The sequence below is a fragment of the Zonotrichia leucophrys genome, chromosome 15, assembly GCF_028769735.1.
Source record: "Zonotrichia leucophrys gambelii isolate GWCS_2022_RI chromosome 15, RI_Zleu_2.0, whole genome shotgun sequence".
NCBI classification, from domain to species: domain Eukaryota; kingdom Metazoa; phylum Chordata; class Aves; order Passeriformes; family Passerellidae; genus Zonotrichia; species Zonotrichia leucophrys.
In genome coordinates, this window is record NC_088185.1 from 2,411,006 (window position 1) to 2,432,889 (window position 21,884).

Here is a 21,884-nt window from a genome sequence, read left to right on the forward strand (position 1 = left end):
GGGGACAGGCAGGAGTTGGCTGCTTGGCAGTGACGTCCCACCAGCACAAACTCCTGGAGTTCTGTCAGCCAGGATGGACAGACAGACAGCCTGGGCTCTGCCTCACATGCAGCCAAGCCAGACCCCCGTGTGTCTCACAGGGGTCAGATCAGTGAGAGGAGCAAAAGCCACGGGACAAGAGTTGGGAATTTCAGTAGGAATTGGAAATGAGCTGAAGGAGCAGCATCTGTCAGCATGGGGCCAGTGAGAGCAGCTGGTGCTGGCTCTGTTGTGGAATGGGGAAGGTTTGTGTTCCCTGCAGGCCGTGGGAAGGGACCAAGGGATCCCTGGAGGAAGGGCAGGTACCTCAGTGCAGAGCTGCGTTTGAGTCAGTTTGGTACCTCCTGACAATCCAAAAAGCCTGCATCCCAGCCAGGATTAGGTCAGAACTGGCCACAGGCTCTGCCAGTGCAGAAAAGGCCACTTGTCCTTCAAACCTGCAAGGTGACAAACTCAGCAGCAAACTCAGGGGCCTCTCCCCAGGCACTGCCCTTCCTCACTGCAGGCCCAGGAGATGCAGAACAGCCAGGCAGCAGGAGAGGGCTGATGCCTGGGGGGATCTGTCCTCCTGCAGGTGATGAGACACGAGAACTCGAGTGTGTTGGAGCTGGACGGGAAGGAGGTGTCTGTGTTCACCCCCTCCAAGCCCCGGGAGAAGTGGCTGCGCAAGAGGACGAACGTGAAGCTCCGGGTAAGGGGGTTTGGGGCTGCACCAGCTGCTCTGGCTGGGGCTGCACAAACTCTTCTGAGGGTGTGGCACAGACAGAGGGTTGTGTTGCATTGCTGGGCTGTTTTAATGGTTATGTCCTACCTAGGTGCCTGTAAAAGAGCAACCCTAAAGATGTGTGTCAGCAAGGTCTCCTCTTAGCCTTGAGTCTGTAAAACACAGGAAGCCTTGGCTGTGGGTCAGGGAACGAGTGAGAATGGAACATCTTTCATAGTCCAATAATACCAGTTCTCAGCTCAGTTAATGCCCTTTGCTCCCAGTAAAGTCTCCAGTTTCTGAGGGGGCAATTCTGTGTTCAAACTGAAACAATATCAGCAGATTTCTCTGGCAGCTGAGTCTATTTCCTCTTAATTCCAAAGTGTGAGAGTTAATAGAGAGTATCAGAACTGCACGTACAACCTTCCATGGAAATTGGCTCCTCAGCACTCCAATCCACCCATCAGTTCAGGGCACAGAGCTTCACCTCTGCCACAGGTCAAATTCTTTCCCAGAGCTGAGGGTGGAGTGGAGGGGGGGAATGGCACAGAGAAACCCATGCTCTAATTTGTCCAGTTATATTTGGCATTTCCCTGTGATGTTATCCATTGCTGCAAACTTAATTTTTTTTTTTCCTCCTCCCCTCATCAGAATGTCACAGCCAACCACAGGATCAACGACACCATTGCTAATGAGGATGGGCCCCAGACCTTGACTGGGAGGTTCATGTATGGTCCATTAGACATGGTCACCCTCACAGGAGAGAAGGTACCGTGTGTGCTGGGGGGTGTCACCATGGTGGTGACAACTGTGGGACAGAGGTGGCGCCTGTCAGTGCTCCCTTGGTGCCTGCTGGGGTTTGCTGCACTTATGTCCTGGCCAGGTTCTCCTGCTCAGACTTGTGGGTGCCTCCCACCAGGAACAGCATTTATTTGTCATCTCTGATGTTTGGGTGCTGCCCAGCTCAGATCCATGAATTGCAGAGGGTGGGAGCAGGACCAGCCCCGCCGCCACCCACAGGGGCTCGGGTGGGATGTCCCTGTGCCCAGCCTGTCCTGCTGGGGGTGACACAGCCTCGCTGTCCCCAGGTGGACATCCACATCATGACCCAGCCACCGTCGGGGGAGTGGGTGTACTTTGACACGGAGATCAGCAACAGCAGTGGCAGGATTTCCTACGTGATCCCCGAGGAGCGGCGCCTGGGCATCGGCGTCTACCCTGTCAAGATGGTGGTCAGGTGAGGGCCTGGGGCTTGCAGGAGGAGCAAAGAGGAATTGGAGGGCTGTAGAACATGGTCCCTCCTGTTCTGGGTGGGTTTGGAGCCTGCTTTGCCAGCAACAGAGGCAAAGCCATTTGTACTCTGCAGCTGTAAGGGGAAAATGCACATTTTATTCACCACCAGCACGGGAATTGAGCTCCCGCTGCAGGAGCAGGTCTCCTGCACCACAGGGCCTCGTGGCCATCTGCAAAACTGCACGACTGAGCATATTTTAAAGACTATAAACTTGTCCTTGAGGGACAGGACTTTGTAATTGTGATGATTCACAGCCCAGGGCTCCAGCTCAGTTCCACTGCTGGTGTTGGGCTCTGGGAGGGGAAGGAGGAGAGCATCTTCTTGGTGGTGAACCCAGCAATGTTTTCTGGGGGTAACTGTTGAGTCTCTGCTGCCAAGGAGTGCTAATCCATCCCCACTTGAACATGAGACCCTCACACAGTGCCTGTTCCTGCTCTAACCGAGGGTGGCATCCCTGTTGGAGCCTTCGGGCCAGATGTGGGAGCTGCTCTGGGCTCATGGTGCTCCGCAGGTCCTGGGGATGCCCTGTGGATATTTTGATGCCTCTAAACACCTGCGTCCCTTCCCTCAGGGGTGACCACACGTTTGCTGACAGCTACATCACGGTGCTGCCCAAGGGGACGGAGTTTGTGGTGTTCAGCATCGACGGCTCCTTCGCAGCCAGCGTCTCCATCATGGGCAGCGACCCCAAGGTCCGCGCCGGGGCCGTGGACGTTGTAAGGTCAGGGCAGGGCCTGGGCTGGTTGATCTGACACCGACCCTGCTCTGCAATCCATTGACTCGTGGGTTTCCTTGCAGGCACTGGCAAGACCTCGGCTACCTCATAATCTATGTCACGGGCCGCCCTGACATGCAGAAGCAGAGGGTGGTGGCGTGGTTAGCACAGCACAACTTCCCCCACGGCATCGTGTCCTTCTGCGACGGGCTGGTCCACGACCCGCTGCGGCACAAGGCCAACTTCCTGAAATCCCTCATCACTGATGTAAGCCTGCCTCTGCTGGAATGGGAGCGTGGCACGGGGTTAGATTGCTCCTCATCCAACCACCACTGTCAGCACCAGTCTCTTGGCAGCAATGTGACCCGCAGTGGAAGATTAATCTGTTCATTTTATTTTCATTCCTTTATTGCTCCACAAAAGTGTCTATGCTGTTAAATTGTGTTGCCTCTGCTCTGCACTGCTCCATTTCATCACTGCTCCTCAAACCCCTAATGGAACTGAGGCAGCAGAGCCTCCCTGTCCCCCACACATGCACTTTTCTCACCTGCTTGGTGGCTTTTTGGCTGCCTGTGGTGGGGACAGCAGGGCTGAGAGGGGATGGAGCTGCTGCAGAAATGGCTTTGCTGGGAGACTCCACAGAGATCTTCCAGGGGTTTGACCCTTGTCAGGTCCTGATAGTGCTCAGCCCGGAGCCTCAGGGAAGCTCCAGATAGAACAAAGTTTTTTTGTCTGCAAGGTGAAGGAGCTGCCTGTGTCCCAAGCACTTTCCCTGCCTTGATTTGCAGGAAAAGCCTGTCCTTAACTTTCTTAGGCTCCCTTTTTGGCCTGAGTGTGAGTGGAAGGAGCAGCTGGCCCTCAGTTGCTTTCATGTCCTCCACATGTTTGGGACCAGGGTCAGAAATTCTTTTTCCATCTCCCTGACCTGTGGTTCTGGGCTCAAAGCTGGCCAGTGTGTGGTGGCACCAATGTCCACACCTCCCCTGCTCCAGCCCACTACAGGAGGGGTTGTCCAGGAGCTGCTCTCTGCTTGGAGTAGAGGCAGAGGTATCCCTGAAAAGCAGCAGGTTTTGCTGCCTGTCCCTTCTCCCTCTGCCCAGCAGGTAACAGCAGCTTGGCTGTGGAGGGGAACATTCCTGGCTAATGATTCCTGCCCAGGTTTGCAGCTCCTCTCCCCCAGTGACAGCAGGGAAGTGTGCAGCAGCATCCTTGCCCCCTGCAGACCTCAAGGGAAGGCCGGGGATCAGCAAGTGGAGATCTGCTCTTGTATTGCTGTCACTCCTCTTGTCACAGCCTGTAAACATGCCCAGCTCTGTTAATTAGCACTTCCCTGGGTGGTTCATTATCCAGCTGGGAACTTGCATTAGTTCCAGTGACCCGAGGTTCCCACAAATGCAATTGGAAAAGCCAAAGCCCAGCCTGCTGAGCAGCGTGGGGTTGCCTGTGTGTTCTGAGCCTGTGCTGCTCTCTGTCCCCCAGCTGCACATGAGGATCCACGCCGCGTACGGATCCACCAAGGACATCTCCGTGTACAGCTCCATCAGCCTCCCGCCCTCGCACATCTACATCGTCGGCCGACCCACCAAGAAGCTGCAGAGCCAGTGCCAGGTAGGAGCCAGCCTGGCTGAGCCCTGGAGCTGCTGCTCCCCTGGGAGGGAGGTGGGAATTTGGTGAGAATCATCACAGATCTGGTGGCTGAGCAGGGCGGGAGCTGTCCCAGGTAGCAGGGCCACAGCATGGGTCTGAGTGGTTCCAGGGCAGATACGGGGGTTGGTCCTTCTGTAGCAGCTGGGAGTCACGGGTGGAGGCTGAATTGAGCAGATTTTCCGGTTGTGGGTAGAATGAGGCCTAACAGGGGTAGTGTAGGAGTTTGGGAAGGAGTGGGAAGTTGTTGGATTTCTCAGGTGTTTGTGGCAGAGGCCAGTCGTGCTATGCAGAGGGTTAGTCCGATGTCTCCAATTGGGTTGTAAAGTACAGCCTGGAGGGCAGCGGTGTTGGCTTCTGCCCGTGATTAGAAGGAAGGACATGATTCTGACTCCTTCTCAGCCAATGAACAGGACAAATGGGTTGTTGGCGATGATTAGGATGAGTACAGTGATTAGGAAGAATGGTAGGTTGGTGAAAAATTTTGTAATGTAGGGGTGTGAGGCCATATATCGTGTTGCAAATTGTAGGATAGATCATGATACAAATAGTGCAATGGGGAAGAAGGTGAGGGAGTAGAAGTCTATTTTTAGGCTGATGGGGATTTTGAAGTTTATAATGAACTTTCATTCCCAGAAGGAGGTGAGGCTTTCTCTTCCGGAGTGGATGTAGATTGTTATTGGGATTAGGCTGATTAGGAAGGAAGTTTTGACTCCCCAGAGAACCTGGCAGAGTGCACACCTGTGGCTGCCAGCGGCTCTCAGGGAAGCGCGTCCCAGCCCTGTAACGCCCCCCTCACCCCGCAGTTCATCACGGAGGGCTACGCGGCGCACCTGGCGCAGCTGGAGTACAACCACCGCGCGCGGCCCGCCAAGAACACGACGCGCATGGCGCTGCGCAAGGGCAGCTTCGGGCTGCCCGGCCAGGCCGAGTTCCTGCGCAAGAGGAACCACCTGCTGCGCACCATCTCCTCGCAGCCCGCCGCGCACCGGCCCGAGCGCACGCAGAGCCAGTCGGACAGCGACAAGGACAGGGACAGGGAGCGCAGCCAGCGCAGCATGAGCATCGCCACGGGCTGCTGGGGCCGCAGCGCCGCGTCCCGGCTGGAGTCCGGCCTGCTGGGGCAGAAGTAGCCAGGCCGGAGCCGGGATTGTCAGCTGCAGCCACCGGAGGAGAAATAAAGGGAAAGAGGGACGAGGCCGGTGTTTCGGGTTGGAAGGGTAAATATGGTGCTACTCTAAACCACGGTGTTCTGGGAAGAGATGGGATGTTTCCCACACGGAACGTGCAGGCCTTGCAGCGGGAGCGGGAGCCCGAGGAGCAGCTGGAAATCGGGGGGGAAGTCTCCAGGTCAGGACGGCGCTCTCTCCTGCCTCCTTCTCTCATCCAGGGTCAGTGACTGTAAATAGGTGCCTCCTCGCCTTGTCAGCCATCACACGGTGACCGAGCGCTGTCCTCAGAGCCACAGAACAGGGCACGAGGCTGGGGGAGCTCGTTCTGGGCTGTCCCGGGAGTCAGGTGGGGGCTCTGGGGTTGGGGACGCCGCTCCCCGGCCCCAGCGAGGGATTTGTGCCAGGCAGGGCCACCAAGAGCTTTCCCTGGACAGAGAGCTCCACGAGGGGCTGGTGCAGTGCAAAGCTGAAGCTGCATCGAGGCCGATGGCAGAGGCAGAATGTCGGCAGATTCGTGCCCAAGACAGCGGGGTCATTCTTGTTGTTACTGTTATTTTTTAAACAGATCTTTTAGAGGCCGATGGAATTTAATGTGGTGACCTATTAAAAGAGGAATACAAGCTATTTTGTTTGAGCTGTTACAAACCTCAGACACTTAATTGCTGTTAAAGTCTCCAAATAGTCTCGCTATGTATTATTTCCAGCAAGTAACCACCATATATTTGGAAGCAGCTGAAGGCACTCAGCAGCTGGATTGCATTGCAGTTCTTCTCATCCAAATGCAGGGTCTGACTCTCTCAACGTCCACCTCTGAGACCTTTCTTCTTCCCAGGTTCTCTCCAAGTTCAGTAGCAGCTTTCATGGGAACCAGACTCGCTTCTTTTACCTATAGTTACTGAACTGTAAAACCTCATTGTTTTTTGCACTGATGATTTTTAGAATGGAAACCTGTTACCATCTCATGTAGCTACACCAGTGTTTGTAGTGCATGACAATGAAATATTGCTAAGCCAGGGTGTGTGTGGATACCTATACATATACACACACACACACATATATATATGTATATATTTAAAGAAAAAAAACAATCTGTGCAGAAGTTTTTCCAGCAGTAAGGAGACTGTAAGGAAGTGTGCCAACAATGTCAGGCAACCTTAAGAAAAGGCCATATCTTAATTTTTCTGGTGTGTTTCTCAGTGGATGTGCCTGAGGCACTGGGTTTGTGCTGCTGGAGCGAGCTGGCGGGCGCATGGCAGAGGGCTGGCACCCCAGTGACACCCAGACAGGGACAGAGAACAGTGCCTGGAGCCAGGGCTTGCCAAAAAGCCCCTCAGTCGTGTCCCTGCCGGGGCCAGCAAAGGTTCCCTCCTTGCACACACCTCTGGGGCAGAGGGGCATCCACACTGGGGTTCCACGGTGCCCATTCAGACTCCAGCTGGCCTCTTCACGTGGAGATTTTCTAGTCCTACCGAGCTCCCTGACTGTGTGTAACCCTGCTTTCCCCACCACACTCTCCTGTCTTTATATCACTTTCTACTTACGAGGATCTTATTTATACCAGAGAATTTTTTAGACTGGCTGCTTCATTTTGTTACCAGTTTCAATAAGCACGGTGCAGGACGGCCGCACTGAGACACTCAGCACTGTGAACGCTGCTCTGCTCGCTGCCTCTGGGCCACGGGGGACAAATGCAACTCATCCAGCTCCTGTGTTCGTGGTGTGGAGGGTCCAGGCCGAGGCAGAGCAGGGACGGTGCGGAGCTGCCGCCGGCATCAGAGCCCCTGGAGCGCTCAGACCCGACTGCAAACCGTTTACCCACTGCTCTTTGGTAATTATCCGAGTACAGAATGTACCTGATGACTTTTTGTCACCAGAAACTGACTTCCCTTTCTGCTGACTCAGCTTGGCTCTCTCTGAATGTACATCCAGAGCTTTTACTGGGTTTGGAAACAATGAGAATTTGTCCCAGCTTTTTGCTAGCCGAATGTTCTATCAAACAGATGCCATCTGAGTAGGAAGCCAAGCCACAATCCATCCTGTGAAGTCACCAAACCACATCACTAAATAATTTCTGCAAATTTGGATATGGCCTTTGCAAAATTCACCTTTCCTCCAAGTCCAGAACCGAGACATGACCTGTACATTTTCCAGTTGACGAGATGTTCACATTTTCTTATGTGTAGATAGTGTAAAACAGAGGCGAATGTAAATGTTCAACATAAAAAGTGGATATATAAAATTGAAAGTTATTTATTTATGTAGAGGGAAAAAAAATGTCTGGAGGGACTTGAACCTTCAGGGTTTATTAATATTTTAAAAATGTAGCTTTTTGTTTCAGGCATTATGTACAAAGCAATTATTTTATGGACCAAGTTTAATGTAACTGTCTATGAATGCAGAAGTGCAATATGATACTCACCCTCTCCATCACGTCATGTTTTAAACAGCTCCTGACCAGTTAGCCTGACAATCACAGCACCTCTGTCCTCATCCTTTGTTGAGCTTCTTGAACCTTGCCCGGGTCCTTCCCCTGGCCCCCATCCGTTGCCATTGTACGGATCCAACACGGAGAAGCAATTGTAGAGCAGGGCCTTTATTGCTGCAATAATTCCCTGGGAGGTGGGTGCAGTTACCAGGAAATAATGATGCCACTAAGTTTTTCCTCACCAACTCAGTCCATCCCCGTCTCCATCGCTCAATCCTCAGCCGCCCCCATCTGGCACTCATCCCTCTGAAGCAGGATCCACACTGACAGAACAATAGCAATAGTTTCACTCTGTGTTTATAACCTGTTTGTCCCGAGCTGTTTTGGAGAGCAGTGCACGTGACCCGATGCCTTTCCACGTGGATGGAAGAGGATCCCTTTGGACGTGGTGAGGGAAAGATGAATGTAAATTCCATCCTTACTGAAGGGGCACTGTCGGGGTAAAGACCTAATTTATCCTTGTTAGGAGTAACTCGTTTGCTTTGAAAGGAGAGAATGGGAAGTTTCTTGTCCTCCTCCCTGGGCCGTTGTCTGGGCAGCCTCGGGGACAGCCCACGTCCTGTTCTGCACATCAGCACAACACAGCCTCGGGCTTTGGGGTTGCTTTTCTGTTTCCATGGGAATCAAACTCTGCTGCAGAGCTCAGATTTTTTATGAAAAGCAGCTTTTTATATTACTGCACCCTTAGGCCGGACTTTCTACCTGACGCTGTCCCTTTAAAGTCTTTTAAAAAACCAGAGAGAGGAGCCCGTGCATTCCCTCCGAGTCGTTTTCCTGGGTTTGCTCAATCACTCAGTCAGATGAGGCGAAATCCTAATACCAAAAACCGTTTACAGTGTCGGGGGCACGAGCCCAGAGCAGGAATCAGCCAAAGGGTCACCACCACCCTCCCAGCAGCCGCCGTGCTTGCTGTAGCAGCCCCTTCTTCAGGTATCGCCACTGTTTGCTGCATTTCCTATTAGTTCTAGAAGCCTTACGGTCCCCTAACTCTGCCTGTTGATACCCTCGACTGTCAATTTTATATTCCAACAATGTTAGTTATATTTTATTTATAAAAACTTGCTCTAGGGGTACCAGCTGTGCGTGGGGAAGCAGCGGGGGATGCCCGAGGGCGCCGGGGCCGCCCGCGTGTGCCGTGCGTGTGTGTGGCAAACCTTGTGTACAACTTCCTTCTCCTCCTTGCTGTTAGTGCATCGTTGCAATGCCTGGTGTGCTTCGTGTACAGTACCATTGTGAGTTACACAGATTAAAGAAACGGGAAGGCTTTTCTCTGTCTGCTTTTTTGGGGCTGGGGGAATACTCCAGGAACAGACAAGTCATCAGATGTGAGCAGGTGTCAGTTTAATGGGGTTACAGCCATGAACAGAATGAGGAAACCCGCTGTGGAGATCAGTCCTGCAGGACCCATTTGTCCTTTAACCCATTTGTCCTTTTCTTTTTTACAGTTTGCAGATTTATGGACTTCCCAGCAAGGGAAAAGGCTGCTGTGTTTGCTTCAGAGCAGCCCTGGGCCCTGAGCAGCCCAGAGCCCTGTGCTGTGGGGAAGCACACGAGTTGCATGCAGGAGCAGAGAGCAAGGCAAAGCCACCCCTGCACAAAGCACACGTGCACAGGTGCCAGTGCAGTGTGCCAGGTCAGTGCCCCCTTCCCGAGGAGGAGAAGCTGCAGGAAGGCTGGAGAAGCCCTGGGGCACAGTGGAGGGTGGCACTCAGGGCTCAGAGGAGCTGCAGCCTGAGCAGAGCCACAGCCACTCCTTCTGAGCAGGCTCAGGGAGTGCAGGTGAGCCAGATCCAGCAGGGAAAGGGCCATGGGCAGCCCCTGAGGGGAAGAAGTGGCAGCCAGCTGTGTTTTGTGGCCCTGGTACACCCTGTCCTGGCCACAGCATTGGCTCCTGCCCCCCAAAGACCAGAGCACCCTGAGGTGCTCAGCACCCTCGAGCCTGTCCCCTGGGTGCTGCTGAGCTCCTCCAGCAGCCAGAGGAGCATTGGGGCAAATGGCTCAGGTGCATTGCAGCCACACTGGCCTGAGCTGGGACAGGGAGGGGAGAAGCTGTTTACTGGGAGAGGAGCCACTAAAGTCACTCTCCTTCCCAGTCAGTAACTTACAGAGCAGCTGAAAGGGCCCTGGGGAACAGCTTGACACGGTGCTGTCTGCGTGCTCCAGAGGCAGAGGCTCCCCAGGCTGGCAGGGGCACAGGACGGGCTCCAGGGCTGCCTGGGGCCTGCCCTCACTGCAGCATCCCCGTCCTCACCTGGAAGGCCAGCCCATCCCCACGGGTGGCTTGCTGCAAGGGACACACAGCACTCACAGCCCTCCCTGCCAGGCCTGCAGGGCCACCAGCACCACCCAGGGCCCTGGCAGGGCTGCAGGGCTCAGCTCGTGCCCAGGGTGGAAACACAACCCCTGTGGGTGCAGCAGCTCCCTGCCTGTGCCCAGTTCCCCTACCTTGTTAATCTCCTTGTGTCTCTCCTTGCTGACGATTTCTTCCAGGACTTCCCCGTCCCCCTTAATGAGCCTGCAAGACAAACACAGGCCCAGGAGCCCTGAGGGTACTGGCCAGGTCCTGCAGCTGCAGAGGTGTGACCTGCTGTGCCCCAGCTCCCTCCAGGCAAGGCCAGCCCTGACCCACCCCCGACACTGCATTTTGGGACTTTGTTTTTGTGTCAAGCTTAAACAGCACAGCAGCTCTGCCATTGCTCCCGTGGGATTCATGTCACCACACTGCAGCAAGGACAGGAGTGCTCCCCTGAGAGCTGAGGGCCAGCTGGCTCTGCCCCAGGCTGTGGGCACTGCCTGCTGTGTGCAGTCAGTCACACTGGCACAGCAAACACTCCTAATGAAAGCATCCCCTACAATCCACAGTGCCTCAACCCATGCAAAACCTCTTCGTTTTTTCATAGAATTCAGGTGTGGTCCTGGCTGCCCCAGGAACCTGCAAAGCCATTCAGGAACAGGAGCCAGTTTGGGCCTGAAATGCAGCCAGGCTGGGGAATATCTTGCTGAGCAAATTCCAAGCAGCGTTGGAGGCGGCTCACACCTCCAGACATGAGCAGGAATTTAATTGTCTTCATTACGTGCCTTACAGGGAACCGACCTTTGTTCCACACCTCCCTGAGCCCTGCAGGCTGCCTGCTATTTTAAGACTGGACTTGTCATACCCAATTCTCCTCAGCATGACGTTTTCTGCTTGCTGAGAAGATGCAGTTTATTAAAAACTGGGTCATTTCTATTTGGCAGCTAAATGAATTTGGGTTTGATCACTGTCTGTAACCCCACAGGGCACATGCTCCTCACTCCCACCTGGGTGTTACCAGGGCCCAGGGCTTTGGAGCTGAAAGGTGAGTGGATGCAGCAATGGGATACTGGGACACAGCCCAGAGTGCCTTGTGTGCACCCAGTTCAATGCTTTGGTGTCACTGTGTCACTTTCTGGGTACGTCACACCAGGCCTGATGAGGAGGGAGCTGTGAGGGGTTGGCTCAGGCTGAAGGGGTTCAGGTGTGGTGCTGCAGTGCCATGGACAGGCATCCCCCAGCCCACCCAGCCTGCATGGGAATCTCCCATCTCCCTGTTCCCAGGGCCATACCTGGTTCTCCCTGTCTCGGGATCCAGCACTCTCCTGATGACGCTCTGCCTGGCATCCCACTCCTCCTTTGTCATTGGCTTCATGGCCTGGATCCGGGACTTCTGCTCGTCTGTCAGAGCTGGGTGCAGGGCTCAGTCAGAGCTGTGCTCCAGGAGGGGGCACAGCACCAGGGCTGCAGCCCATGGACAACATTCCACACCCCATTCCCAGGTGGGAATTTGGAGCAGCTTTGCCAGGATTTACTGCTGACTGTGTCCTTCCATTTGGCCTCTCTGTTCCCCACTCCCATCTATAAACCACATCCTGACACTTTACAAACCAATCTCTGTGTGGCTCAAAGGTGGGCACTGTACACAGGAGGGAAGGGAGCCTGGGGCTCCTCCCTGCACCCAGCCCTGCCTCCCTCAGACCCTGCACATGGAAAGGGCCCAGCACAGGCTCCCCCAGGAGGGAAAGAGCTTCGTTACCTGGCCCAGAGTCCACCACTGACTCCTTCTGCCACTGCTCCAGTGAGGGGCCAGGCACCTCTTCTGTCTTGGCTTTCTCCTCCTTGGCCTTCTCCTTTGCCTTCTTCTTTGATTTCTTCTTTATTTTTTTCTTCTTCTTCTTCCTCTTCTTTTTGTCTTTCTGTTTCACTCGCTTTTTTTTGCTGTCTTGACTCTTCTTCGCTTTGGAGTCGCTGTCACTGGAGTCATCAGAAGAGGAGCTGGAGGAAGAGGAAGATGAGGAAGAGCTGGTGGACGAAGACGTCCCAGAGGGAGAGGTACTGGCCTTCCTCTTCTTTTTGTCCTTTCCTTCCTTCTTCTTTTCTGCAATTCACAAGAAGAGGGTGAGAGGAGCAGCCCAGGCCCTGCAGAGCAGAGATGTTGTTCTTTATCCCCCTCCCTGCCTGGAACTCCCCTCTGTGCCCACGTTAACCCAGGATGCTCTGTGGTACCAGGGCAGCTCATGGGGGAGCTGAGGGCTCTGAACTTGTCAGAACGAGACCAAAGTGGGCACAAAGTGCAGGACAAAGTGACAGACACCAACTGAAACCAGGGACCCTCTTCTCCCCCTGGGCCCTCTCTGTGGCCCTGCCCCAGGGACATGTGGTGAAAGCAAAGGCTCAGGGGCCTTCCCACCTTCCCTGGCTGCTGCCAGGCTGGAGCTGTGTCCATGAGAGCCAGAGATCCTCTTCCTCGATGGAGAGCTGCTGCCCTGCTGCGAGTCCTTGCTGCTCTTCCTCCTTTTCTTCTCCTTCCTCTCCTGCCTGCTCCGGGAGCCGCTTCTGCTCCGGCTCCGCGAGCGCTTCCGCGAGCGCCCGTGGGCCATGGCAGCTCCTGGGGAAAGGAGGGGTCACATCAGAGCCACGGGGCACCAACCCTGCCAGCAGCCCCAAATCCTTCACTGCACTCTGAGCCAGCAGCCAGGCAAACCTGCTCCAGGTGAACTCCTCCCTGCTCACACCCTGCTGATCCCCCATCACAGCCTTGGGAATCCCACCAGCCCCCAACACGGAGCCTGGGCAGGGAGCTGGCACAGGGACAGCCCTCAGCTGCCTCACACCAGTGTCCCCAGGCAGGTTTCCCACCAGGAAATCCTTCAGCCCTTCCAGCAGCTTTTCCCTGTGCTCCTGCTGTTTGTCCCTGGAGGACTGGGCTGACCCCGCTGGGGCAGGCACGGAGCAGGGCTGTGCCCGTGGTCACCCCATGGTCACCCCGTGGTCACCCCGTGGTCACCCCGTGGTCACCCCGTGGTCACCCCGTGGCACCAGGAGCCAGCAGGAGAAGCTGCACCACAGATGGACACAGGCAAGGGCTGATGGACATTGCAGCCACAGTCAGCAGAACAAAATGTCCTCCTGAGTCAATCCCCTGTTACTTAAAATGCTGTGAGCAGGCACAAGCCAAGGGGAAGGATGAATTTTTAATGTTCCAATTTACTCTTAGAAAACAGATGATGCACTGAGCTGCTCCCCCTGTCCATCAGCCCCAGGGATGCCAGCGGCCCCAGGCCAGTGTGATCCATGCTCTCATTAATTTAAAAACAAACTGGCACCGTGGGCAGAGCAGGAGCTGGGAACACTTTCTCACAGCCACCTTCCAACCAGCACATTTAATGAATTGTTTGTTTACCACCTCAACATTCCCAGGCAGCAATTTGGATTTGCTCCCGAGCAAATCAGACCTTTGATTGATTTCCATATGGAAATTTCAATCAGGGAAAAAATGCAGAACCAATGAGAGCCATTAGGGGCATGCAGGGAAGGATGAGAGGATGAGAGTCCTTCATGCACACACAGCCAGAGGCTGCCCCTTGCACGGGGCCTTGATGGGGCAGCGTTTGGGACTTGGATATTTTCATTCTGGCTGTGGCAGCAGGAAAAACCCACTGTTATACATCCACAGCAGCAGGATCAATGGCAGCAGGAAAACACCCACTGTTATACATCCGCAGCAGGAGGATCCCGGAGCTGGAGCTGCGCTCAGACAGCAGCATCCCAGGCCGGCTGAGCCCCAGGCTGGGCTCTCACCTCCACCCTGACACCGGGCGGGGCCCACAGCGACTCCTCCGGCCCGCCCAGCCCTGCCCAGGCCCGGCCCTGAACGGCTGGAGGGGCTGTTCCTGCCCTCACCCCAGCACGGGGAGCCTGCGGCACGCTAGGTGCGCTGGCCCTTTAAGAACCCGTGCAAGGTGCTCTGGCCCTTTAAGAGCTCAGCACAAGGTGCGCTGGCCCTTTAAGAACCCGTGCAAGGTGCTCTGGCCCTTTAAGAGCTCAGCACAAGGTGCGCTGGCCCTTTAAGAACCCGTGCAAGGTGCGCTGGCCCTTTAAGAGGTCGGCGGGCGCGTTCTGCGCGCGCGGCTCCAGGCGCGGCCCCTTTAAGTGCGCAGCTCTTTATCAGCCCCCCCCGGCCCCGGGGCCGCTGCAGCGCTCGGGTCTGTTTCTCCCCCGGCCCGCCCTTCTCCGGTGTCCTCAGCCGGCCCGGCCCGGCCGCAAGTAATTAAACTGCGCAGGTAAGAGGAGCGGGAGGGAGCGGGGACTCACCGGGCCCGGTCCCGCCGCCCCGAGCGGGGCTCCCGCCGCCGGGGCCGCGCTGGCCGCCTCCCGCCTCTGGTCCGCCGCGCGCGGGGCCGGGCGGCAGCCGGGCCGCGCTCTTTGGTTCCGGGGGCCGCCTCGCCCCGGCCGCAGCTCAGTTTTTGGGGCGGATTCGAGCAGATTTGGAGCGCTCGCGTTCCAGGTGAACTAGGTAAAGGCTTCGAGACTGCTTTTCTTGCTAGCAACTCCTCGTTTAGATACAACGGCCGGTTTCCTTCCCCGTTGTAATTTTAATGAGCTTTGCTAATGAGCAGCTCATCAGCGCCCTGCGCTGAAATCCAGCGGGGCCGCTGGGAGAGCTCAGGGAGCGCCTTCAGTGCGAGCTGCTCCCGGTTCAGCGCTCCGCAATCACCGGCGGGACTGCCCTCGTGCTGTGACTGCTGCACTGCACACATCCATGGAAAAGCCCCTCAAATTCAGCAGCATCTATCGAATATCGAGTTAATATTCTATACAGAAATCAGACGATATTTGGCTTTTTAGTTTGTTTAGTAGATGGAAGAGTCACGAGCTTTCCGCCAGCTGGAAGGAAGGAGGGGAAAGCCTCAACCCTTCCAATCCATCAGGTCCTGGGGGACCTTGGTGCCAGATTCAGCAGCCCCAGGCCTTGTCTGCTGCTGCACCCAGCTTGGCAGAGTTATTTGATATTTTCACTGGCTCATGTAACTAAAGTAAAGTTAAATGTAAATCTCATCCTCCTCTGGGAAGTTCTGCTGTGCTGCAGGTGGCTCCCAGAGCTCTGGCTGTGCTTAATAAGGTTCACCAAACCTTTGAAAGGGAAGTTTGTGCTCCCAAGGAAGCCTCGGGAGATCCCTCAGCCCCCCTGGGGGATCAGTGCTGCTCCTGGGCATTGTTCTGAGCCTGGGTTACACAAACACCCAGCGATGGCAATTCCCAGCAGCTCACTGTGAACAACCTGGGTCTCATTCCTGAGCAGATCCTCCCTGCCCGCTCAGCAGCAGAGGACAGGAGCCCTAAGAACAGCCCAGAATTGGTTTATTGGCCCATTCTGCCCCATCTGTTCAGGCCTCCTGAAAAGCCCAGAATTGGTTTATTGACCCGTTCTGCCCCTTTTCCAGCGGGCCCTGGGGTGCTGCTGTTGGCAGAGAGGCCAAGGAGCTTTGGCTGCTTTCCTGGAGCACTTGGAGATATTGAGAGAGCTCCTGCAGGGAATCAGAGCCGGGGTTTCTGTGCCTTGCAGAGTCCCCCAGTCCCAGCCCGATCCCTCAGGAGCCGAGTTCCAGCTGGAATCCTGGCAGGGCTGGCTTTGCATCCCTTCCCGAGGTCAGCGCTGCTCCTTGTGCAGCCTGGGAGGTCAGGGAGGAGCTTTGGGCAGCTCGGCGTGGGGAATCCCTCCGCTAGCCCAGGGCACACACACTGACAGTCTCGGGCTGCTCCTCCCCCTGCGGGGGCTCGGTGAAGCCGTCCCCGAAGCCCTCGGCCGGCACCAGCTCGGGTTTCCTGCGGCACATGGGGCACAGGCGGTTGCGCACGACCGATGCTCGCATCCACACGATGAGGTTCCAGCGCTCCCCCGAGGCGATGGGCAGCGCCCCGTGGATCTGCCCCCCTCGGTGCAGCAGCCCCCGGCCCCGCACGTGCTCCACCTCGATGTACCGGGGCACCGGGCTGGGGTCCTGCAAAGGCAGGGGGATTTGTGTCACACCAGCAAAGCCCTCAATGGTTTAAATTTGTCACCTCTTACCCACAGCACCCAGGGAGCACCACGGAGAGGGCAAAGCCTCATTCCCAGTGCCAAGTTCAGAGGGAATTTAGAGAGATTCGAGCAAAAAAACCCCCACTTTTTACTGCTGTGTGAGAGCTTCTACCCCTCTCTTGCCCTAAAAACAGGTGCTAGAGATGTAGGTTGAATCACATCTGAAATAAATCTCTCCCTCAGCACCTCCCTGCTCAGTTTCAGATGTGGAGAGAGGGGATGGTTTGTCTCCAGTTTTTACTGTGAAGCTGTATCAGCCCTCTCTTTAAAATACTGAATATTGATATTGGATGTTGGAATATTGCAGCAAAAGAGGCTCCTGTATAGCCAAGCCATGGGGAAGGGACAGAGCAGGTGAGACTGTCAGAAGTGAAGAATTGTTTTGTAGGACACAGGGGATGCCTGGCAGCTGAGGGACGAGGAGGGAGAGGTGGGTGGGACGTGCTCAGTACCTCGTTGAACTCCCCAAAGTACAAATTTCCTTCTGTGAATTCTTTTCCCAGGGAAACGTTCAAGGTGACCTCGGCGTTGTCGTAGTGGGAGCTGAGGTCCAGGTCCTGGTGCAGGGCGTACTTGACGGCGAAGGCTCTGTGGCTGTCCAGGCAGGCGCCGCCCAGCTCCGGGTACAGCAGCGCCGTCAGCGGCCGCAGCCGCTCCCGCAGCGGCGTCAGGAGCCGCTCGTCCATGCCCAGCTCGCTGAGCAGAACCTGCGCCAGCACAGCGCGGGGAGCAGCTCAGCTCAGCTCAGCAGCTCCTCAGAGCTCTGCCCTCCTCCTGCCCCAGCCCCAGGGCTTTGGGGCAAAGGGAAAAGGAAGGAGGATCAAGGTGGACAGGGATGAGGGGAACACAGAGTAATAAGATTAAAAGGTGAGTGTTGTTTAAAAACTCTCCTTGACTGAAATTTGGAGGAAAAAGAAGCACAGGGGATGAGTCCTACCCCGTAGTTGTTCATGGTGTTGGGCCTGCCCTTAGGCATGTCTGAGTGCTCAAAGTTCTCCAGCTCATCCAGCAGGGCCTGGCAGAACTGCTCTGTGAACACTGGGAGCCGGTAGATCCTCTTGTCTGTCAGGGACAGAGGGACAGACGTGCTGGGGACGTTCCCAGTGCTCCTGCTGGCAGGGACAGCACAGCACCCACAGGCTCCCCCTGTGCTGGGACCATTCCCTGGGTCAGCCCTGGGGGTATTTGTTGTTTTTCATGCTGGTCCCTCATTTCCAGAGCAGAAGGTTCTGTCTGGACCTGGTGCCCTGGATAAATGCAGGAGCTCTGCACACAGACATTGCTGTCCTTTGCCTTGAGGGAAGGAGGCAGCTCTGCCTCTCCCCCTGTGCATCTTGGCAGCTTTTCTGGCAGGCAGGGAGCTTCACTGCTGCCTCTAGGGAAGCTGGAAACCCAGCTCTCCTTTTCAAAGACTGAAATCCAGGCTGAAGCTGTTTCAGCCCGGACTAACCCACAGGGACTGTCTGCAATGGGAAGGCACCCAGGGAGGAAAGCCAAGCTCCCAGTGCTCCCTCAGCAGCTCCTGGTGAGGTGTGGAACAAGCAGAACCCCAGCCCTGCTGCAGCTGGAGCCCCTGGTGAGACATCAGCAGGATGGAAAGCAGAAAACAGGCTCAGATCCAGAGCTGCTGCCTCTGCAGAGCCCCTCCTGAGGCAGGAGGAACATCCTGTGAGCCTCAGCTGTGCCACAGCAGAGCTGCTCCACACAGGGAGCAGCTCTCACCAGGGAGCTCTGTGATCAGAGGTTGTTTTCTTTACCTGAGAAGGACTCGAGGTAGCTCAGGAGGCCCTGGAGATCAGCACCTGGGGATGTGCAGAACCTCTCGATTTCCAGAAACTCCGGGGCCAGGAAGGAGTCCTGGTGTCAAGGGAAGGATGGGAAAATCACACAGAAACACGATCAGAGGGAAATGGCTCCCAGGGAAGTGCCCAGTCCCTGGGGAGCAGGGCTGAGCACACCTGGGTGGTTCCACAGCAGGAAATGCAGAATGGCTCTGCTGCTTTACCTGCTGGGGCAGGGCAGCTGCTGCTTGCTTTGGTTCGTGGCTTTTTTAGGAGTAACTGGCCAGATTTATCACAGACATGACAGGAAAGAGCCTTTCCTGGCTGGAACACCAGGAACCTTGCCTGGAGAGCACACTGTGCTGTTTTTAAAGTTTTAAATCCAGTTTTTGTATGCTACACCTGTGTTTTAATTCAGTGTAGCTTTAGCACTGTGCAGTCCCGAGGAGAGGGGGAAACAAACTGCAAAAATAAAACTCTCAGGTGATTTTTTCCTGCGTGCAAAAGGGATTCCAAACCTCGTGTGTACCTGCAGCGTGTACACCTCTGGGTGTTTTGGTTTGTAGCACTTGGAGATGATGGCTCTGCGTTCCACTGACTGCTGGGGTAGCTGTTTCCTCCTCTGCACTTCTGCCTCAATCTGCAAGTGAACAACAGAGCACACTGTCAGAAATCAGCAGGGCTGAGGGAAACAGCTCCAGGAATCTGCTCCTTGTTTCAATCCAGTTATTTGTGTTTGGGGGCACCGCTGGGACACAAAGTGTTTGGCTTAAAAAGTGACTGAGGACTTTCCTGTGGAAGTGTCAAGTGGAGCTGTGAGCTCTCAGCCCTTTCAGGCATTCTGACACCTCCAGAATCTGGTTTTTGTTCTGACAATAGAGGCATTGTCCAAAATAAAGACATTTGCTGGGAGTGAGACAAGTGCTGTCATGAAGGGATTACTGCTAAGTGTGGTGCAGACAGGCTGAGCTGCCCTTCCAGAGCAAACAGCTGATCCAGGCAGCTCCTCCCATTGTTCACTTCCCCCTCACAGATTCATTTGCAGCAGTCCTCACCGAGGAGAGAGTGAGCAGCCATTCCCTGAGACCAGGCAGCTCCTGTGCTCATTCCCTTTCCCTCAGTCCCTGAAGGTCTTGGGAACCAAGCAGAAAAATCAGATTTCTCTGTGCCCTCCCCCAGGCAGGGACAGCCACTGTCATCTGCTTCCTGCCAGCACTGAGTGACTCCTATTGGTTTGTGTAATTTCTAAGTCTCCTTTATGCTGTTTATATTGGTACAGCAAATTTGTATGAAGGTCTGAGCAGATCTGCAGAGAGCCCAGGTGATTAAAAAGTGCTTAGAACCGAGGTGATAATAAATTACAGCCAAAGTTAGGATCTTGTTTTATAAATTCTGGATCACATTGCTTGTTGTGCTCCATTGATTCTGCCTGAGGAAATCCTGTGCTGTTCTACTCATAAATTCTCTGCTGTATGAATCATAATTATCCAGTTAATAAAGCTTTAATTACAGTATGATTTACAGCCACCATCATTCTGCCAAGAATTCCTAAAAGAACTTGTCTGTCCCCTTGGTGTCAGGTGACATTGGAGCTGGTGAGGGACTGATCCCTGTCCCTGGCCTGGAAAGAAGCAGAAATTCCGTGATAAAGGGTGAATTTCTGCAGGAACCCATCTCGGGGCTGCCTTTAAAAACGATTAGCACAGGAAGGGACGAGGAAAGACAAAGGAGGGCACTGGGAGGCAGCGGGGTAAATCCAGGAGGGAGCGGCTGGGATGTGTTGACTGACAGGATTTAATCGCAGGGTGGCGGCTGAATAAACTCCGCGCTGATGGCGCCCGCGGGGAATTCTTCCCTGGGGACTCCGCCCGGCCCCGGGCTGGATGGGGACGCGGTGCAGGAGCCGAGGGGCTCCAGCAGGGCCCGAACTCCCGAGGGGACCGAGCCCCGGTGTGGGGAACCCCCGGGGATAAGGGGCTCCCTGAGGGGGCCGGGGATGAGGGGGATCCCTGAGGGGGCTCCCCATCCCCTCCCCGGCCCCGGGAGCTGCCCCAGCCCGACCCAGGAGGGACCAGGAATGGGCGGAGGGACGGAGCAGCTCTGCTGGCAGCAAAGGCTGGCAGGGCTGGGGTGCTCACCTGGGCAGGAGGAGCTTTGGGGTGAGCTCAGGGTGGCCCGGCAGGGGCCGACAAAAAACAATGATTTCCAAGGGCTGGAGTGACAGGACACAGGGAATGGCTTCACACTGACAGGGGACAGCGATTTTAGGGAGAAATTCCTCCCTGTGAGGGAGGTGAGGCCCTGGCACCGGGTGCCCAGAGCAGCTGTGGCTGTCCCATCCCCAAGGCTAGGCTGGAGCAGCCTTGGGACAGTGGGAAGTGTCCCTGTCATGGCCAGGATGAGTTTCAATGTCCCTCCGCACCCAGCCCATCCCGGTGCCCCGACCCTCGGTGGCCGTGAGGGGCTCCCGCCGCTCACCTCCCTCAGCACCTCCCGGAACTGCTCCTCGCTCCGGCAGCCGCGCTCCCGCAGCGCCTGCAACACACGGGCCCGTCACCGCCGCGGCCGCCGGCCCGGCCCGCTGCCCCCGGCCCGCCCGGCCCCCGCGCTACCCGGCCGTGGTCCCGGCGGAGCTGCGGCTCGTCCCGGTACCGCACGTGGAGCCCGAACCGCCCCACGAAGATGTTGTCGGTGAAGAAGCAGGCGCACCCGCGGAACGGCCGGCCCGCGGACATGTTTCCTGCCGGAGAACGCGTCTCGGTCCTGCCCTCAAAGGGCTCCGCTTCCGTCCGCGGGAGGGCGCATCGGTAAATTCCCAACCGCGGCGAAAACGGAAAGCGGCGGAATCGCCCGTTCTCCCCGGTTTTACGCTCGTTGTTTTTGTCATCTCCGTGACGCCACCGCGGCCCGGTCCCGCAGCGCGGCCGCTGCCCCGCAGCCTTCGGGGCCGGGCCGGGCCCTCTCGGAGCGGCAGCGGCCGCCGAAGGTTCTTTGCAGACGCTCCCTGAGCTGCTCCGGCGGGGGCGCGCGCGGGCGGCGGGGGCGCGCTCCGGGGGCGCGCGCGGCGGGCTGAGCGCGGCCCCGGCCCGGTCCGGCCCGGCCCGGCCATGGACGCGGCGCTGCCCGAGGCCGAGCGGGAGGTGGTGGTGGCGGCCGAGCCCTGCGGCCACGGCAGCAAGTTCGAGGACATCTACCGGCTGCTGGCTGAGGGCTGCTTCCCGCCCAGCTTCTGCTCCATCAAGAGGAAGAACCTCAAGCGCTACGCCCAGAAGTTCGTCGTGGACGGTGGGGACCGGGGGCGGCGCGGGGCTCTCGGGCTGCCCCGGGGGGAAGCGGGCGGTGCCGGCCCGGCACACCGGGGGGATGAATGGATGTGCCGGAGGCTCGGCGTGGAGAGGGGATGGGGTTTCTGGGCAGCGCCATCGCGGCCGCCGCTCCCCGGGCCCGGCACCGCCTCACGGGCACCGAGCGGGCTCGCGTCAGCACCGGCGCTCCACGGCCGCCCCGTGGGGACCGCGGTGCCTTTGTGGTAGCGGAGGATTTTACACAGTCCTGGGTGCAGAAAAGCTCCGTGCGTGGGGGTGTTTCCAGTTTCCAGGGGCAGCAGGAGCTGCCCAGGCAGAGCAGCCCCCGAGCCGTGTCCCAGCTGGGTTCCCCGCTGTGCAAAATGAGC

At 56.5% G+C, this 21,884-nt stretch overlaps 3 protein-coding genes and 1 long non-coding RNA gene across 15 annotated transcripts in view; 2 read left to right on the forward strand and 2 right to left on the reverse strand.

Moving 5' to 3' along the window:
• PITPNM2 (phosphatidylinositol transfer protein membrane associated 2) overlaps nt 1-9,318 on the forward strand; it is a 125,205-nt gene extending 115,887 nt beyond the window's left edge. For all 10 annotated transcript variants that reach the window (XM_064726496.1, XM_064726501.1, XM_064726502.1 and 7 more), the window contains 7 exons: nt 614-730; nt 1,394-1,510; nt 1,831-1,979; nt 2,608-2,757; nt 2,835-3,018; nt 4,231-4,359; nt 5,202-9,318. In XM_064726496.1, the coding sequence (XP_064582566.1) occupies nt 614-730; nt 1,394-1,510; nt 1,831-1,979; nt 2,608-2,757; nt 2,835-3,018; nt 4,231-4,359; nt 5,202-5,528 (1,173 nt within the window). In that variant the 3' untranslated portion in view covers nt 5,529-9,318. The remainder of the gene's footprint in view (nt 1-613; nt 731-1,393; nt 1,511-1,830; nt 1,980-2,607; nt 2,758-2,834; nt 3,019-4,230; nt 4,360-5,201) is intronic.
• A 58-nt stretch (nt 9,319-9,376) lies between these two features.
• ARL6IP4 (ADP ribosylation factor like GTPase 6 interacting protein 4) lies at nt 9,377-14,913 on the reverse strand. The gene is made up of 6 exons (XM_064726510.1): nt 14,663-14,913; nt 12,759-12,956; nt 12,105-12,446; nt 11,638-11,755; nt 10,498-10,567; nt 9,377-10,336 (listed from the first exon to the last, which is right to left on the reverse strand). The coding sequence occupies exons 2-6, from the start codon at nt 12,946-12,948 to the stop codon at nt 10,280-10,282; spliced, it is 777 nt and encodes a 258-aa protein (XP_064582580.1). The 5' UTR covers nt 12,949-12,956; nt 14,663-14,913; the 3' UTR covers nt 9,377-10,279.
• Nucleotides 14,507-19,722, forward strand: LOC135454416 (uncharacterized). Its single transcript, XR_010442107.1, has 3 exons — nt 14,507-14,631; nt 16,934-17,297; nt 18,778-19,722. It is a non-coding gene; the product is annotated as an uncharacterized LOC135454416 (long non-coding RNA).
• On the reverse strand, nt 15,693-21,290 carry OGFOD2 (2-oxoglutarate and iron dependent oxygenase domain containing 2). Of its 3 annotated transcripts, XM_064726507.1 has the most exons (7): nt 20,824-21,290; nt 20,690-20,746; nt 18,741-18,851; nt 18,188-18,287; nt 17,368-17,492; nt 16,883-17,137; nt 15,693-16,350 (listed from the first exon to the last, which is right to left on the reverse strand). In XM_064726507.1, the coding sequence occupies exons 1-7, from the start codon at nt 20,944-20,946 to the stop codon at nt 16,072-16,074; spliced, it is 1,050 nt and encodes a 349-aa protein (XP_064582577.1). In that variant the 5' UTR covers nt 20,947-21,290; the 3' UTR covers nt 15,693-16,071. The 3 variants fall into 3 exon arrangements, with proteins under 3 accessions (XP_064582577.1, XP_064582578.1, XP_064582579.1); XM_064726508.1 differs by lacking the exons at nt 18,741-18,851; nt 20,690-20,746; nt 20,824-21,290 and adding an exon at nt 18,436-18,718; XM_064726509.1 differs by lacking the exons at nt 18,188-18,287; nt 20,690-20,746; nt 20,824-21,290 and having other exon boundaries at nt 18,741-18,818.
• Between the last annotated feature and the right edge of the window lie 594 nt (nt 21,291-21,884).

Coding starts and splice junctions, on each gene's coding strand:
- ARL6IP4 (XM_064726510.1), bottom strand. CDS start 12,948: ATGGCCCACGGGCGCTCGCGGAAGCGCTCGCGGAGCCGGAGCAGAAGC. Junction 11,756..12,104: donor AGTGGTGGACTCTGGGCCAG/GTAACGAAGCTC, acceptor CCCTGCACCCAG/CTCTGACAGACGAGCAGAAG. Junction 10,568..11,637: donor CCCGAGACAGGGAGAACCAG/GTATGGCCCTGG, acceptor TTTGTCTTGCAG/GCTCATTAAGGGGGACGGGG.
- OGFOD2 (XM_064726507.1), bottom strand. CDS start 20,946: ATGTCCGCGGGCCGGCCGTTCCGCGGGTGCGCCTGCTTCTTCACCGAC. Junction 18,852..20,689: donor TCCGGGAGGTGCTGAGGGAG/GTGAGCGGCGGG, acceptor GTTCACTTGCAG/ATTGAGGCAGAAGTGCAGAG. Junction 17,493..18,187: donor CTACCTCGAGTCCTTCTCAG/GTAAAGAAAACA, acceptor TGTCCCTGACAG/ACAAGAGGATCTACCGGCTC.